At 39.1% G+C, this 18,361-nt stretch overlaps 1 protein-coding gene across 4 annotated transcripts in view; it reads right to left on the bottom strand.

Moving 5' to 3' along the window:
• Window positions 1-2,255: 2,255 nt before the first annotated feature.
• The window catches only part of PWWP3B (PWWP domain containing 3B), a 40,898-nt gene continuing 24,792 nt past the window's right edge, over window positions 2,256-18,361 (bottom strand). For all 4 annotated transcript variants that reach the window (XM_045298602.1, XM_045298603.1, XM_045298605.1 and 1 more), the window contains 3 exons: window positions 12,536-12,671; window positions 7,611-7,761; window positions 2,256-6,298 (listed from right to left, as the gene is read on the bottom strand). In XM_045298602.1, the coding sequence (XP_045154537.1) occupies window positions 4,043-6,088 (2,046 nt within the window). In that variant the 5' untranslated portion in view covers window positions 6,089-6,298; window positions 7,611-7,761; window positions 12,536-12,671 and the 3' untranslated portion in view covers window positions 2,256-4,042. The remainder of the gene's footprint in view (window positions 6,299-7,610; window positions 7,762-12,535; window positions 12,672-18,361) is intronic.

The following is an 18,361-nucleotide window of genomic DNA, read 5'->3' as shown; positions in this document are numbered from 1 at the left end:
AGCGTGAACAGATACATACACACCCATGTTCTTGGCAGCCCATTTCTCAATAGCTAGAGGATGGAAAGAATCTAAATGCCCGTCAGTGGAAGAATGGGTAAATAACCCATGGCATTTGCACAGTAATGAATACTACACATAGCTAAAGTATAATGTTGAAAATGAAACACCTCGTGACCGATAGATTTGGAGGGCATCATCGTGAATAAATTTCATCAATCACAAGACAAATATAATATGGGACTACTTTGATAAAAGAAAAAAAAATCAAGATAAAGGTTTGGGGTTTTTTTGTTGTCATTTTAAATTGCAGATCAAGCAAGACAAAATCCTTGATAACTTCAATATTTTCTTTACCTATCAAGATGTTATCTATTGGTTTAGTTGTGAGGATTTTCCCCCTTTAAAAAAATCATTTTATTGGGGGTTCTTGCAACATTCCATACATCAATTGTATCATGCATATTTGTGGGATTATAAAGAGGCTCCCCCCCCCCGTTTTGTCTCCCCCAAAGACATGTCAAACTAGCTCAGTGACATCCTTTAGGCTGCCATCCTTAATCTAGGATCCGCCTTTCTTGTCACATGTATACCCCCAATCCCTCCTCTTCCTATTGCGTGAAAATCCCTAGATTGTCCCCCTCTCATTGCTGTACAAACTATAGTGCACCCGCTTCCTGTGACATATGTCTTTACCAGTAACTAGTGGGCTTGCACTCCCCCAAAGGTATATAGGCCTGGGTTAGCAATAAAAAGCTCTCTCGGGCTCCCTTCTCTGCCTCTCATCTGTTCTTTCCTCTCCTGTCCTCTCTTCCCTGTTCCCTTTCCCCTTGTCCTCCTTCCCCACGCCTCTCTCCACGTAGACCACCAAGCGGGGCTGAGGTGAGCACTGCTACCATGAAATGTGTCTTGACTCCATTATTTCTCTCTCTCTTCTCTCTCTCATGCTATGACTTCACTATAATCTTTACTTATTATCGCTGTGCAATTGCACCTACCGGACCCTTGATGATGTTAGGTCAGGTACCCTGACACATATTTGTACATATGTTGCCGTCATCGTTTCTAACACATTTTCTACTTGAACCTTTTCTATAAGATAACGGTTTTCATACTAAAAATAATCGACTTTGATGGTTACCAGTGGTGGGAGGAAAAGAGAGGGAAGGGGAAGAAATAGTGTAGAGGGCAGAGAATTGTTAACTTGGATAAGGAAAAGATAACATTTTACAAGAGAGAAAGGGGATGAGTGGGGAGAGACAGAGCAAGCTACTGGTTGATTTGTAAGTTGTTTAAATGAGAAAACCAAATCTAAGCAATAAACTGCAATCAGAGAGACAGACTGTGATAGATAACTAAAGCATGTTTTCCTAAGGCATAAGATCCACACATAATATAACGATGACTGTCTGTTGTCAAAACTTCTCAGGACCTGCAGCAAATTGCAAAGGCAGTGAATTATTTAATGTAGCTATTCTAACCCAAGTCTCTAATTATCACCAAGAAACCTTTTCCTACTTGGGTCTGCTAAGAAGGTGGCATAAGATACTGATAGGATTCACCTGTAAGTCATTGCAAACAGGATTCCCTTGAGTGTCATCCTGCTGTGTATAAAATGAGCCCTCTGAGAAGCAGGAGGCAGGATCTCATTACAGGCAAGAGTCAGGGTGGGGCTGTCCTCTGGACCTGACCCCAGGGTTGTGAACCTCCTGGATCCAGAGGACAGCTATATTATCAAAGCAGCAGAACCAGGAACCAGAGCTTGGAACAGAGTGATGGAACAGAGCAAGTAAGGCTAAGTGCTTTTGAGCAGGACACTGACTTGTGCAGTGGGGTGCTACTGGGCACTTGACCCATGGAGCTTAAACTTTGAGTTGAGGCATAATTATAACAGAGTGGCATGCCCTTTGGGCATTTATAAGCAGACCTGAATGAACTTTCTAACATGGCCTGTTAACTCAACCCTGAACAACACTCTCAATTCTGAGAACACTGGTATTACAACTTGTTAACTTCCTTAATAAACCTTTAATCGTGAATTTTGTCTGTGCGTTCTGTGTAGCCACTGCAATGGATATTAGAACCCAGAGAGATAAAATAGAGGACACTAAATAAAATAACACACCAGTCATGTGGACTTATATAGGAAGTATGCCCCCAAATCTAGTCATCTTTCAGCCAGGGTCTAAAGCAGGTTCGGTGGTATGAGAAGCTTATTTAACTTGGAAGGCTTTATTAAAAAAAATACAAAATTATGCATGAACGTGAATATTTATTGAGAATGCAGAAACGCCTTTTAATTAATATTAAAACGGTGACAGTTACAATAAGCAAAACTTCCAATCAAATTACATGTATATTTTGTAAAATTTACACACACCACTTATGTCATTATATAAGCTGTATTATGAAGGATCAGAAATCCTAGGTGAAAGATACAATGAGTTGTATTTTGAAAATGGTATAACTTTCCTAATTCAAACAATTAGTCAACATGTGGCCATATGAACGCATAGCCACAGTTCATGAACAACATATAACTTACTCCAAGGCTTTCAAAAGCAATCCAATTTATGTTCAACATTTAGCACTTATTTTCATATCAAGTTTTTAAAGTAAAATGGCTTTTATGAAACTTGTTCTCACACAAAGGATAAACCATTCATTAGCTTCAGAGTGTACCTTTTATTTATGTTTAGTCAGATTCCAATAATTGTCATATTTAGCCAAATTGGAAAAAACATTTCTGTAACCCTGTTCCAAATTCCAAGTACCTGGTCCATCTACTCTTTGTAGTCAAGAAATCACCTGGGGTTCTCTAAGAATCAACTAGGGATCTTGTTAAAATGTAGATTTTGGTTCAGTATATGTGCGGTAAATGGAAACACAAGCACAAATTCACAGCAAGGGGTCCAAGCCAATGGACCCATTTGAAGCTCTTCTTGAAAGTAGCCTGGAATGACTTTCCGATCAGCATTTATACTGCTGGAAACTGTTAGAGCTACTCTATGAATAAGCCAGAGGATGAAGCTTGCTTGACTTGAGACAAATAACACCTTTGAAGATACACGAGTTAGGACCAAAATGTCACTGTTTTTCCTACCGTTGATACAAGACTAGATGAGCTTTACAGCGGTCAGCCTGGACGTCCAGGTCTAGAGTAGGCAGACTGTGCAGGTGGTGACTCTAGAGTCCTTCCACCTTGGAGAAGGCTATCAAGAAGATCCAGTCACTGCCAGTTAAGGCAGCCAGAAGTCTGTCTTTTAAGAAACCATTCAGTCATTGAAGTGTAGACACTCCCATAAATGGAATTCCAGGGAAATACAGAGTGAGCAATCTTGCTTAAGGCTTCCCAAATAATGTTCAGCTTGCTGAGATGTCATTAGCCCACAGAGGGACTACATGCAGATAATCCATTTACTCTATATTTGAACTTCAGATGGTTTCCTTGCAAAAGCATTTGAAGTTGGTTGTAACATAGATATATAGATATATATATATAGCAAAGCATATCTATCTTTGGTTCTATGTTTCAGAGATATATTTTTTTCCCAAAAATAAATAGGCATGGCAGGAAAAATAATTCAACTATCTTAGGAGAAAGCCTAATATTTTATAAAAAGTAAGCAAAAAATATATAAGTGATGTATCTTTTAGGCTACTTATTCTGATTATCTTGCTTCATATTTGATACCAGTGCATTTTTAATATGACAATGATGGATCATACTGTATTTAACTATACCGTATGAACACAAAAATATCATAAAGCAAAATGGTATTTCCCCTTAAAATCTAGGAATTATGCATTCTAGAAATGTACAGGAAAGTAGAACTGCTCAAATGTATTTAAAAAATGATTTGGAAGAAGCACAAGAAAAAGAAATGAAGATGTCCACAGATCCTAAAGATCTCAAAACTGAGCATGTTCCCTAAAGTTTCCTGGTTCCAGAAAATATCTACATGTTAGAGAAAATGGTAAAGAAATTCTGTAAAAAATGAATATTTATGAATGCTCTATATTACGGTTTAGACTCTCAGATTTACTGAGATTCATTTGTTGGTGGTCTCCTTCTCTTCTCAAATAAGATTTTTGCATCAAATAATTCTCTTTCCCTATAGCCTAGAGTTGGTCCTTTCAGATACTTTGCTTCAGCTTCATTGTAATCTAATCCATCAACAGCAGAAATTGCACAAATGATTGCTTCTGGCAGAAGAACTTCCAAGATGAATTTAATTTTATCACCTTTTATCAAGGTCAACATTCTTTCATCTATCTGTTTACAGATTTCTTGTAAATAATTTACCACAGCATCCAACTGATCTTCATCTTCAAAGTAAGTTTCAATACATGGCATGAATCTGTTGGCATGCAAAAATGCCTTCAGCCACTTGGACCCTTTCCTGCCTTTTAAAATGGCCAGAAGATGGCTCTCCGTTCCCTTTGCATTCACAATGAAGTCTACTAGGTTTTTGTTGGCTCGGTCACGAGCAGCCTTCATTCGGTCAGGGAGAATCTTCTGGAAGGACATTTTCTTGGTCTGGGATGTTGCCACCATAGTTTCTGCAGTATCTTCATTAGGCAGTTTGGGGAAAAGATCCCTTATGGTATCTCGTCTCATTATCTTTCTAATTGGGTAACTGATGTCAGCACCATAATACTCAAAAAATGAGCCCGAAAAAGAACCACAACCTATCTTAACTCTGTAGTCACAAATGAGTGATAGGCACCAGTCAATACCTTCACTATAATCCTCCCTGGCTTTGTCCACTAGTGCTTGTTTTTCTTTACAATCAAATTTCTTTAGTCTTCTAAAGGACACTCTAACTCCTCGCTTTTCAGGATTCAGGTTTGGCTCAACAAAAAGCACACTTGCTTTTCTTTCTTTTTGCCTAATGCTTTTAATGACTGCTGGCCAATATGGGTATTTTTGGTATTTAAACCAGACAAGGATTCCTGCCTCAAAATTACTTGGCTTATACTGAAAAATAAAGCGTGGAAGTTCTTCCTCCTCCTCTTCCTCATCATTGTTTAATATAGAATCAGCAATCGACGTGTAATGCAATGATGAGCCTCTAAGTTCTTCAAAATCGTCACAGTCCAGTCTCTCAAGGCTTCTTCTACTGTTCACAAGATAGCGTGAATAATCCGTGACACGGTTCGAAGCATTCGGTGAGCTCGAGGATTCTCCTGAAACGGGCTCAGAAGATGCCACAGCAACCATCTCTGATGCTGTGGAAGGCTGGTTCTGGCTAACATCTATGCCTGGATTTGAGGGACCCTCTCCAGGATCCTCGTTATTCTCTGGGAAGGCAGAGCATTCAGAAGAAGTAGCTAGAGGCTCTGGGTCAGTGTCATCTACTTCCTCTTTAAAAGCTTTGGGCACAGTGAGAAAATCTGATGGGAAAATTGGATCAAACTTCTCATCTTTAACATATTTTTCCTCTTCTTTGACTGTAGAATCCAAGGGCATAACTGTTAAGACGTCAGGCTTACTCTTGCTCTCTTTCTCATCATCATCATCTTCTGAAAATGAAGTCCAAGTTTGACTCCCGGTGGAGGTTTGTAAGACCTTGGTTTCCACTTCGTTTGTGTGTAACTGTGGTTTGTCATCACACAGAGAATTATCACTCTCTGTAGATTCCAAAAGGCTTATTGGGTTTTCATTTTCCTCTTCACTTCTGCGAAACTTTTTCAGAGGGGGTGCATCAGATTCACTTTGTGGTACACTTTGGGAGAGTGTAAGGGTCTCTTCTTCACTTGAAGTGCTTGCTTGACTAAAATTTGCTCTCTCATTCAGAATATCCAGTGCTGCTTTCAGTGATCTCTGATAGGATGTTTCCTCTCTAGGTATATCACTGACCTCTGATTTTGACCCTAGTGAGGAATAAATGTCTTCAATTTGAGATTTATCTAGATTCTTTATTTCTGTGCTTTTCACTTGAATTTTTTCATCTAGTGAGAGTATTTGAACTTCTAGGGAAAATAGCTCATTTACCTGATCATTTGATGAAGCTTCAGATTTGGATAAAACTTTTGCTGGCCATAACTGGTCTTTCCAGATGCACAAAACATACTCAGCATCCATTGTGATCTGGATTTGTGTGTCAACAGGTTATTATCAGGGGTTGAGTTATCTGATTGTCTATGCCAATGCAGGCAGGTCCTCCCCCAAACAACACTCTTCAGCAGACTTCTTTTGTCTTAATAATAAAAAGAGTTTACAACTTCTGTGGTCTGTAGTCTTCCACCTGGATCTCCAACAGATTCTTTAGCACGTGGTTTGAATGCGACAGCACTGGAATAGGGAACAGGAACAACACAAAACATGTCAACAGAATTCTTTTGCAAAAGTGAGTAATTGTGACTACAGGAACATATAGACAATGTAGGATGGGGGATACGAATTAGAGAAGTGGTCGCAGATCACAGTTCCAAGAACCTGACTTTTATAGTGTACGTTTCTTAAGGAGTACCCAAACCAATGGAAGTGGGGAGGGGCTGTAGAGATAGGGAGGGACCTCTATGTATTGGATACTCTGGTAGTTTAGCTCCCTAATATTACATCTTGTAATGTAATAGCTCTCTTAACTTAGCCTGCTTCAGAATTATCTAGATTCTAAAAGACTCATTAAAATGAGATATATGGCCCCCATTCTAAGCATTTTATTAAGAATATCTGGGGTGGGCCCCAAATTTGCATCTATAATAATGTTAATGCTATGCGCCCAGGAGCATTCTTTGAGAAGTAGTAGTCTAACAATGCAGTTTCACAATTTTAAGCTGCAAGGGTTGCCCTGTGCACCCAAAGCAGCCAGATATATGGTCACGCATTGGGCTGCTGACCAAAATGTTGGCAGTTTGAAACTACCAGCCATTCTGCAGGAGAAAGAGGGGACTTTCTACTCCCATAAATGGTCACAGTCTCAGAAACCCACAGAGACAGTTCCACTCTGTCCTACAGGGTTACTACGAGTCGGCATTGACGCAAAGGTAGTGTGTGAGTACCACCTGGACTCTGCTAATGATACAATGCGCTCATTAAAAGCTACCTTAGGCACATATGGGAAATGGTATTATGGTCATTAACTGGTTAGGGTAGTTCCCAAGGATTTCTTGAGAATCAGGCAGTTAGGCTGGGACTTCTGATAAGTCACTGTCGTTAAGTCGATGTCAACTAACAGTGATCCTATAGGGCAGAGTAGAACGTCCTCTTTCAATTTCTTAGACTATAAATCTTTATAGGCACCAACAGCCTCATTTTTCTCCTATGGAATGCCAGGTGGGTTTGAACTGCTATCTTGCAGTTAGCAACTGAGTGCATAACCCCACTACACCACCGGGCTGGTTCCATCACACTACTTCTACATCAGATCCCCCACCACAATCACAATTAGAACTTATGACTTTTAATTATAGAATGTTCTGGATGCCGAAAAAGGAGCAAAGTGAAGAGTACTCCAAAATCTCAACTTTACATGGTTTTCATAAGCAACGTGGTCTTTCATTAAAAGTGCTATGGCTGAACAGCAGAAAGCAAAATAAGGTATCCCTCAAGTTTGGAACATTTTTTTAACATGAAATGTTTCATAAAATGAGTATACTCTTACCAGTTTTCACAGGACTTGACGGTGGGTCTGGACCTGCAAGGCGTTGGTCTGGATTCTCACTCTAGCAAAGCCTTCTCCCTGCCTTTCTAGAGCTCCACTGACATGCACCAGTGGATTATCTGGCTGCAGGAACTTCTGATATTAACCGAGGCTGTTCAAAGAGAAAACAGGAAATTAAATCAACTAACTGGAAAGGCAGGCATGCCGTTCTGAAATACAGGATCAGACAAAATCTCACCCACAATGTAGATAATATGATTATTTTCCAGGCATACTATTGGGTTCATGTGGGAATTTTCTTTCTCAGGAAGAGTAGGAGGTGGAACAGAAGAGAAGGCAAGTAACAATGACCCCATGTTTTTGATGGACCTGATTTTGTATGTTTTCGGTTTGAGGTCTCCCATCAGTCCTTATGTGGGGTTTTCTCAGTTATACATGTACAATTTTTAAAACAATTTTTATTGTCCATTAGGAGGGGCTTTCCATTTCAGAAAATCAGTTTTGCTGACAACAGTTTAAATACCAATCAATTCCCCAATAGTTTATCCTTCATCTGCTTCTTGATTTTTCTTCTCCCTTATGTATATATGCAATTTAAAAAATAGAATTACAAGCACATCTCACATGCTGTCTCATATTCTCCTATAATGCTTTTAAAAATTTTTTATTAGATCATTTTATTGGGGAGCTCTTACAGCTCTTATAACAGCACAAGCATCAGTTTTATCAAGCATATTTGTTCATATGTTGCCATCATCATTTTCTAAACATTTACTTAGTATTTGAGCCCTTGATATCAGCTCCTCTTCCCGCCCCCTCCTCCCCTCTCAACCTGTGTCCCCTTGATAAATTATAAATTATTATTTTCCTATCTTACACCAACCACTGTCTCCCTTCCGCCATGGTTTCTGTTGTTTGTGCCCCAGGGGTAGTGGTGGTGGCGGTGATGTGTGGATCATTGCCATCAGTTTCCTCTTCCTCCCCTCTTCTCCCCCTTCTGGTATCCCTATTCCCATTCCAGTTCCTAGATTCCGTATGTCCTGAGCTTTTATCTCTTATCTGTACCTGTGCAAATGCTTCAGTCTAGCCTCAGTGACAGACAGGTCTGGGGTCATGATAGTGGGGGGTGAAGAAGCCTCGAGGAACCAGAGAAATATTGTGTGTTTCATTGGTGCTATACTGTGCCCTGGTTGACTCATCCCCTACTTGAGACCCGTCTGTGAGGGATGTCCCATTGTCTAGATATTGGTTTTGGGTCTCTGCTCCAACCCCCCTCATTCTCAACAATATGTTTTTTCTTTATTTGTTTATTTGTTTATTTTGGGTCTTCTGATGCCTGTTACTCAGTCCCAACAACACAACATGATTGCACAGGTTGGTGTACTTCTTCTATATGGGCTTGCTTCTTGGCTAGATGGCCGCTTGTTTAACTTCAAGGGTTTAAGACCTCAGATGCTTTATCTTTTGATCGTCAGGCACCATCCACTTTCTTCACCACATTTGCTTATGCAACAATTCTGTCTTCAGCGATTGTGGGTAGACTAGAGAAACAAATTCATAAACACGCATATGTGTATAAGAAAGAACTTTATATAAAGAGTAAGTGTATATTAAGAAAACATCCTAGCCCAGTCCAGATCAAGTCCATAAGTCCCATACATAGCTATAAATTCCTCTTCAGACTCATGCAACACATGCAATGACACCAAATGCAGGATGATCACAGGCCAATGGGTGGAAAGCCTTGTGGATCCAGTGGCAGTGTAAGCATCTCAGCGCTGGCAGGTGTCTCCACGTGGCTCCTTCAGCTCTAGGGCTCTAGCATAGTTACATGTGTCTTCTCAACAAGAATGTCTTGCAAGGTGAGAGCGTGTATGCCACCTCCAGCAAGCTCTGTCTCCTTAGCTCCTCCAAATGAGGTCATCAAGCTGCAACCTGATTGACAGGCTAAACTCCACCCCTTCACTCTTTAAGTCTCAAATTGACAACAGAGTATTTAACTACCTCATGTCCGGAGGGTGCGCGTCACAGAAGGCCAGGTTGTTAGAACAGTGTTCTTTCCCTGAGGGAGGGCGTGGGCAGAGGGTTGAAGTTCGTCAACTACCTCAGTGTATTGCCTTATGTACATAGGCTAATACCTCTATTTTTATAAATTAATGTATTTACATATGTACACACCTATGCTTATACCTCTATCTATAGTTTTGCTTCTTAGATCTATCCTCTGGTTCCTTTTTCCTGCCCTACCATCACCTCTTAGTAATTTGTCTTTCACCTCTTAGTAATTTGTCTCAACTAGATTGCTGCTGCTCCAATACCCCCATATTATTGCTTTATTGGGTCCACTTTTTATCAATGGTTGCTTGAAAAAATTAGGAAATATGACAACCACCCTCTTGTGACTAGAATCAGACCTGCAGCCTACCCAAGGCCTTACCTTGTAGAAGGGTGGCGGGGAGGAGAGGAGCCAGTCAGGGTGCAGCGTAGCAATGATGAAACATATAATTTTCCTCTCATTCTTGAAAACTTCCTCCCCCTCACTTCCATGATTCCAATTCTAACTTACAAATCCGGCTGGACCAGAGGATGTACACCAGCACACATAAGAAATGGAAATGCAGGGGATCCAGGATAGATGTACCCCTCAGGACCAGTGGGGAGAGTGGCAATACCAGGAGGGTGGAGGGAAGGTGAGGGAGAAAGGGGGAACCGATTACAAGGATCTACATATAACATCCTCCCTGGGGGACGGACAGCGGAGAAGTGGGTGAAGGGAGACGTCGGACAGTGTAATATATGACCAAATAATAATAATAATTTATAAATCATCAAGGGTTCATGGGGGAGGGGGGAGCGGGGAGGGAGGGGGAAAATGAGGAGCTGATCCCAAGGGCTCAAGTAGAAAGCAAATGTCTTGAGAATGATGATGGCAACAAGTGTACAAAAGTGCTTGACGCAATGGATGTATGTGTGGATTGTGATAAGAGTTGTATGAGCCCCCAGTAAAATGATTTCATTATTTAAAAAAAGAACCTGTCATCTAGTTGATTTGGACTTATAGGGACCCTAGAAGACAAAGTTGAACTAACTCTTTGGTTTCCTTACACGAGCAGAAAGCTGTCTCTTTCTCTTATGGAGAAAGTTTTGAACTACTGAGCTTCCAGTTAGCAGCCTCGCACATAGGCCACATGGCCACCAGGGACCCTTGCCCAGGCCTTTCAGTCACTATCAAGTCTTTCTTTTGGGAGAAGCTGGAAATTCCAGTCAGACAGACAGACAGCAGCTTTTTTCAGATTTCTGGAATTTTCTGTGTTACACTTATGTGTTTTGCTGTGTGGAATCAGAATCTCCAATGTTTCTGACTATGAAAACCTCTAGAAACTTATTGAAAATTCAAGATGCAGAACGATGTATGCAAAAGAAAGTACAACTCTAAAAATAATAAACTAACCATTGCCACGAGTTGGTCCGTATTCATAATGACCCTTGTTTGAAAAATCACTATCAATATTTTCTGTATATCATTTCAGAATTTTTTACACATATAAATGGATGCATATTATTTGGACCACACTCAAATCATGGCTTGAAAATCATTTGACAGCCGTAAGTAGCTTCCACAGGATTTTTTATAAATTACTTTCAGTGAGGTTTATACCAAGCTCATAACATTGTGTCAGAATTTCCCCTGATGATATGAAAAAAGAAAGGATTACATATATATTAAGGATTTTTTAAATAGAGGCAAGCATAGCTTATCCTATTTCTCTAATTATACAAATAATCCCGTTAAACACTTTAGCATATATTATGGTTTGTTGCATATATTATGCTAACATATGTATATTATACCATCAGTATATTAATATGTATCTTAAAATGAGACCATATAGTGCCTTCTATTCTACAATTTGCCTTTTCTATCAACCACTACTTCTCAGACACCTTTTCAAATCACTACAGGTTCAGGCTTCCATTTACCAGTTCATAGTATTCCTTTGTATGCCTGCCTCATGCCATAGAATATATTTTAAACTTCAAACATTTTAATTTGGTTTAGAAACAAATGGAATCTTCTAGCTCACTCTAAAATTTAGAAGACATAGAAAAAAATGGTTCTTGCTGCCCAAGGTCGCCTATGCTTGGAAGACTGATAAACAAGGCGGATACATGCAGCATTTGTAGTTGACACAGCAACCAGTCTCCCAGTTTGATCAGGCCCACGAAAAATTCCACTATCACGATCGGCAACATTTAAGGGTGGAGGGTGTGTGTGTGCGTGAATGTGTTTATGTGCCTGAAACAAAATGGGTATACATTTTTTAACCTCCTTTTTCTGTTATGATAATAAAATTCATGAAAACATCCCAAAATATGCTGAAATAAGTTTCAAAAATAATAACCTGACCACCCAGAAATGCTGACTGTTAGTTTCACTCTGCACTTTTTTGTCTCTAATCCTACACAGAGACATGTGTATATTATGTGCAAATGTTTTCACTCAAGCTATACATTTGATCCCCTTTCCACACACACGTGGCACACACATAAAAATGACTATGTCATCCAATTTCCATAGTCCCCATGCTGTCACATCTTTCTGTCGGTAATTTTTCTGTGCAAATTAACAGATGCTTAAACATTCAAACAATAATATAGCAAACGTACGAGCCTTGAATGTGAAGTCAATAAATTAGCATGAACGGTCATGCCCCACTGAAGTCTTAATTTAGAGACTGAAATCTGATCACCCCTTTTCTTGCTGTGGAGTTGTAAAGAATTAAGAGATACAAAATTCCTTCCAAAAAACCACCAGCAATTTTCTCATAACCACACACCCAAAACCACAGTTTCTGTTTTTCTCACCTTTACTCTAGGACTCTGAGAAAGTCCCAGAAAATAATTAGCTCTAAGACAGCCGTTACCTTGAAGCTTCTTGTCAGCTGCAGCCTGTGTGAAATGCAGCTCCTCCTGCAAGACTGGCCAAGCTCTGCTCACTTCCAAGCTTCTCAGGGGATGCTCCGCCCCCGCCCTGTGAAGAGCAAGGCCGAAGGCCCTTCCCTGAATTGGAGGAGGAAGAATTGCCAAGTTAAACTGTTGAAGTGTTAAAGGGTAGAAATGTTCTCTTTTAAAGAACTTTAAAGTGAAAGGGCAACAAGTGTCTATTTAGTGTCCGTACAAATCCTTAGGGTGGGCTGATTTCTTAGGGGACAGAGAGTGGCAAATCATTTTACTATACAATAATTAGACCCAGTTAAAAAGACTGTGTACTCTCAAGCGTGCGTGCATGCGTGCGTGTTTCTCTGGCACATTATCTCTACAGATTAATGTCAGACCCAGCTAGCCCAGCTTCTTAAAAATGTCTAGGAGGATTTTGAGTCTGTTTGGATTGAAACTATACATTACTTTATGGAGAATAACTTCTTTCTAATATATGTAATATTTTTATTTGTTTCTAAAACATGGCATAGCTCTCCTTTTATATTCAGGAAAGTTTCAGAGATTTCTTCCTGAACAGATATTCCTGACCAGACACTAAGGAGAAAGTTGTTTGGAAAGTAAGTATTCATTTCTCATGCCCTTATAACATACTAGGTACCTTGGCGGCATAGTGGACTGCAGGTTGGGCTGTAGCAGTTCGACCAAAGGTCAGCAGTTCAAACCCACCAGCTGCTTTATAGAGAAAGACGAGGCTCTCTGCTACCATAAAGACTTACAGCATTGGAAATCCTCAGTTTTTGTATTTGGCAAATCTTTCTCCTATTTTGTGTGGTTTTAACTTGGGCAGTTCGATGAGGGACATTTTTATCATAATTTCATTTCTGTGTTTTTTTTGTTTGTTATGTATTGTGTACATTTTGATCATCATTAAAATATTTTTCAATTGACTAAAAGCCCATCTTAAATTCGTGAGTGACAATTTGGGGATGCCGGTGTTTGGCCATGAACTGTTTTCTTTGGCCTGTATGTCAGGTACTCTGCATTATTGTTGTCGTGTGCCACCAGGCCTGAGTTGACTCACAGCTACCCTAGAGGGATGCGGACAACTGTCCCATGGGATATGTTAGGTTGGAATCGTCACAGAGGCAGACTATAATATCTTTCTCCCATAGAGTGAGACGTATGTAACATAAACAACTTCTAAATCCCAGAGGCTCGGCTTAATAAGTTTATTTTGCTGATGTCAAGGTTCAGTATGGGGCACCAAGCAGTCAAAATGAGGACGGGTTCTGTTCCCTGTCATCAGTAAGAAACCCAGCCTTCTTCCAGCCTAGACTCTATAATCTTCTCCACCCTTGGAAGACTCAACTGCATTTTTTGCACCTGGCTGACAGTTTGAAAACAGGGAGCTTGGAGAAGCATGTGGAATGTTTTAGAGACTAGATCTAGCAAAGATCACTTCTGGCTGCATTCCACTAGCCATAACTCAAGCATGGAGCCCCGACTGTCACCGAGGCTAGGGGCTATAGTCTGCCTGTGATTCCAGAAGGAAAATGAAGCAGTCTGGTGAATATGTAGTATTCTCTCTGCCATAAGGTATTTTCCCTTCCCAATTTTCAAAGACATCAGTTGAATGCTATATTCATAAACACGTGTCAGATTTATAATCACTTGGAAAGAAACACCTATTTAGTTTACTCTAGAGCCACTCTGCATTGTTCCTCATTAGCAAAAGGCCAGTTGTTTTGAAGGCAACAATGTTAACTCCTAAATCTATTTCTCAGACTCCCTTGCTGAAAAAACACGTGATAAAATTCTTTAGCCAAAGAATACAAGCAAAAAATCGTGAGGATGCTAGCAACAGCACCTCGAAAGGGCTCTGTCATTTTCCTTTCCCCTTTTCGTCCTCCCTGTCAATTCTGAACTTGATAGACAGAGTTAGGGTAGCTTATTCTAGATCAAGAAGTAAAGGAGTGTCTTTAAAGAAAGATCTTTAGCCTCTGAATAATGGGGCCATCTTACTCCAGTCTCTTACTCTTTAACATAGAACAATACAATTCTATCTTATCACTATCATTGTGTTGTCTACTTTCTCTTTCTAGCTCTGGAATAGCTGATTACTAACAAAAATAATATTATTTGTATTATAGAATAAGCCTTTCCCAAGCTTTCAAAGTATTACTACATAGAGTATGAAGAGCAACAACAAAAAGTAACACACCCACTTTTCACTTATCGAGATGGTTAAGTTCTAAAGAATAGGTTGCTATTAACAAATCAGTATAATGTGCAAATGGAGCATGATCATGTCACATCACAATATGAAGGAGGACTACAAATTTCATTAAATAACTTCCAAACTACTTTACATAATTGCTCAGCCACTGAGAATCATGGCCAAGTCAAGGTGGTACAACCAGAGTTACTCTTGCCTAACACTCAGTGTTCATTACTCCCATATATATGTCACTAATGCAAAATAATCAGCAGATTTTTTACTACTATTGTAACTGGGAAATGTAGGCTAATGAGATCATCTTTAAGTGAGGAGTAGGTATATATATGAGGGAGGTCTCAAAAAGTTGCTGAAAAATTCATTATCTTTTAATTCCATGTTTCCATGTACTTTTTGAAGACCCATTATATATGAATTTATTTAAATGAAGAGTTATACCCAGTTCTCTGTTTATTACATGTAATAATACTGATGTTGTCTTCTAATTGCACATGTTTAGAAAAAGAATAAAACTCAAATGCATATAAAGTATAGTCATTACTTTAAAGCTGTATTTTATGTTTATTTTGTTTACATTACATATTGAATACAAATGAGAGGATACTACACCACCTCCCCATGTTCCATATAAAAGGTAAAGGAAAATATTATTTTCATGTATAATTATTCAGATCTCACTGTTTTGCTGACAGTGGAAAATTATAAGCAATCATAATAATAACTTATGATAATGTTGGCTATTGTTGTTGTAGGTACTATTAAGTTGATAGCTAACACACAATGATCATATATCCAACAGAAAGAAATCCGGCCTGTCCCTGTGCGATCTTCATAAGGGTCTTCCGACTTTACCAACCCTCCTTGTGTCCGACGAGTTTTATTCATGCTCTAGCAGTGGGTGGTTTACTACATGCTTCCTGCTTGCACCATAATTCAAATGCATCAATTCTTCTTGGGTTTTCTTTACTCATTGTTCTGCTTACATATAAATATAAGTAAATTGCATATATATCGATTGGAAATACAAAGAATTTGGTCCGGTACACCTTAGTCTTCAAAGCTACATCTTTTCTCCTCAACATTCTAAAGAGGTTTCATCATAAGACTTTCTCAATGCAGTACATCTGATTTCTTGAATAATGCTTCCATGGGCACTGATTATTGATACAACTAAAATGAAACATTTTTCTCCATTTATCATGATGTTGCTTTTTATTTTCTATATATTGAGGTGTACAGTATTCCATATTTAAAAATGTAATCCTTTTAGTCAGGATTAGAGGAAGACTCATTAACAATATGCTATATGCAGATGACACAAACTTAGTTACTGAAAATGAAGAGGACTTGAAGCACTTATGGATGATGATCAAAACTATACCCTTAAGTATGACAATTGTAGCAGTTTTTGTAGTGATAATAACTAGTATCTAAAATATATAATTTGTCAGGTACTGTTCTAAGGTCTTGGCATGTTAGTTTGTTCAATAGTGTTTAAGGAGTTTACGTTTTACAAGGGCACCTAATTAATATGTGGCACATAAGAATTGAACCCAAAGCCAATCTTGTAAACATTAACTACATTTACACTTTTACACATCAAGAAAAGATAAAGAATCATACTTCTAGAGTCTTGGGTTTATACAATTTGACAGATCCTTTCTATAACAATTCCCCATTTTTTGCCAAATATTCTTCATTCATTCAACATTCTCTGCATATTTATGTGCCAGGTACTATTATAGCCACTGGAGATAAGTCATAAGCTGTGTTCACTCTTCAATGGAAGGGATTATACAGGGGGTGGCTCATGGCGGGGGTGGGAGGCACCAACGGTCACGTTAGATGATGAAGTAAAAGAGCTGGGCAGAAATTTCAAAGGGCAGGTAGAGAAAATGAAATAAAGTATTATAATAAACTGTGCATAGTCCTGGATTTAGAGCACTGAATGTGAAGAACACACTCAGCATTTCCCTGATAGAAGTAGGGGAACAAAATTCAAGCTTTGAGTTGCACTATTGAAAGACGCAGGAGCCACTTTGTGGGAGAAAGATGAGGCTTTCTGCTCCCCCAAAGATTTAGTCTCGGGGGATGAACAACAGAAACGTAGGATAAGGGAGACAGAGGACGGTGTAAGATATGAAAAAAAATAATAATTTATAACTTGCCAGGGGACCATGAGAGTGGGAGGGTGAGGGAGAGAGGGGGAAAAAAAGAGGAGCTGATACCAAGGGCTCAAGCAGAAAGAAAATGTTTTGAAAATGATGATGGCAACATATGCACAAATGCGTTTGATGCAATTGATGTACAGATTGTAATAAGAGACTCCAATAAAATGATTTATTAATTTTTAAAAAAGATTCACAGTCTCTAATCCACAGGGGCAATTCTACCCTGCCCTACAGGGTTGCTATGCATCGGAATAGACTCGGTGTCAGTGAGTGAGAGGAAACATGAAAAGATCAAAGTAATCCACAAAGCCCACATACTACTTTGGTGAGTAGCAAATGAGATCTTAAACGTTCATGGATAGCCATATAAGGTGCAACTATTGGTCTCCTGTTCAGGGCAAAGGCAAGTAATGAAAATTGAAGACACGTGGAAATAATTAGTCCAATGGAATGACAGATCATGTGAAAATCAGCAACTCTGAGCCTAGGTCCAGATGGTTCCTGGATATCACCACCAACTACTCTGAATGGCATCAAATTATCAGGTCCTTCCAAAATTGAGGGAAGTCAAGAGCCTTGTTATCAGACAGAGAGCACTGTAAAGTCTATTATGGCAGATATAGTTAGGTTAAATGCAACAGCTTATTATTTGATCTCATTTTAGACCTATTTAAAAATTGTTTTTTAAAAAAAGTGAAGGGGAAGTACACATGGAGTAAGCCTTTAGAGAATCCCCTCTGAGCCCAGACTAGGGGTATGAACAGCCTTGCTGTCATGCAGAATGCATTGGAAGGGGGATTATTGCACATGGAGTTAGGTTAGAATCTGACACCTTATCATTTGATCTCCCTTTGGACCCATTTTAAATTTGTTCTAGTTTTTAATACTTTCTGCTTTTTTCTCTACTTTGTTTTTGTTGTTAATTTTTTCATTGTTTTGAGAGGTATGTTTTTCTGTATACGAAATCCAGGATAGGTAAATCTAAAGAGAGAGTAACTGGATAACTGGTTTCTTGGGAGTATGGCAAGGGAGGTTGGGGACAAAAGGGAAAATAATAACAATGAGTACAAGAAAGAAGAAAATGTTCTAAAATTGATTGTGGTAATGATTGTACACCTTTTCTTGATATAACTGAATGATTGAATTGTATGATATGTGAATTATGTGCCAATAAAATTGTTTTATTTTGTTTCTATAAAAAATGGTCCTGGTGAGATTAGGAGGGAAATGTGGAATGAAACTAAAAATCATAAATAAAATAAAAAAAAACAGGCTTGCTGGATATACCGTCTGGTAGAACCCTTGAGAATAGAGACAACTTTCCCCTAGTTCCTAAATGTTTCCTCCCCGCTCCCACTACCATGACTCGAATTCGACCTTGCAAGTCTGGCTAGACCAGAGGA

This window comes from Echinops telfairi, unplaced genomic scaffold (assembly GCF_000313985.2).
Source record: "Echinops telfairi isolate 266 unplaced genomic scaffold, ASM31398v2 ScPeMD7_7427;HRSCAF=8465, whole genome shotgun sequence".
Taxonomy (NCBI): Eukaryota; Metazoa; Chordata; class Mammalia; order Afrosoricida; family Tenrecidae; genus Echinops; species Echinops telfairi.
The sequence above is the reverse complement of the archived record's forward strand: the minus strand, read 5'-3'. Positions and strand labels throughout refer to the sequence as shown.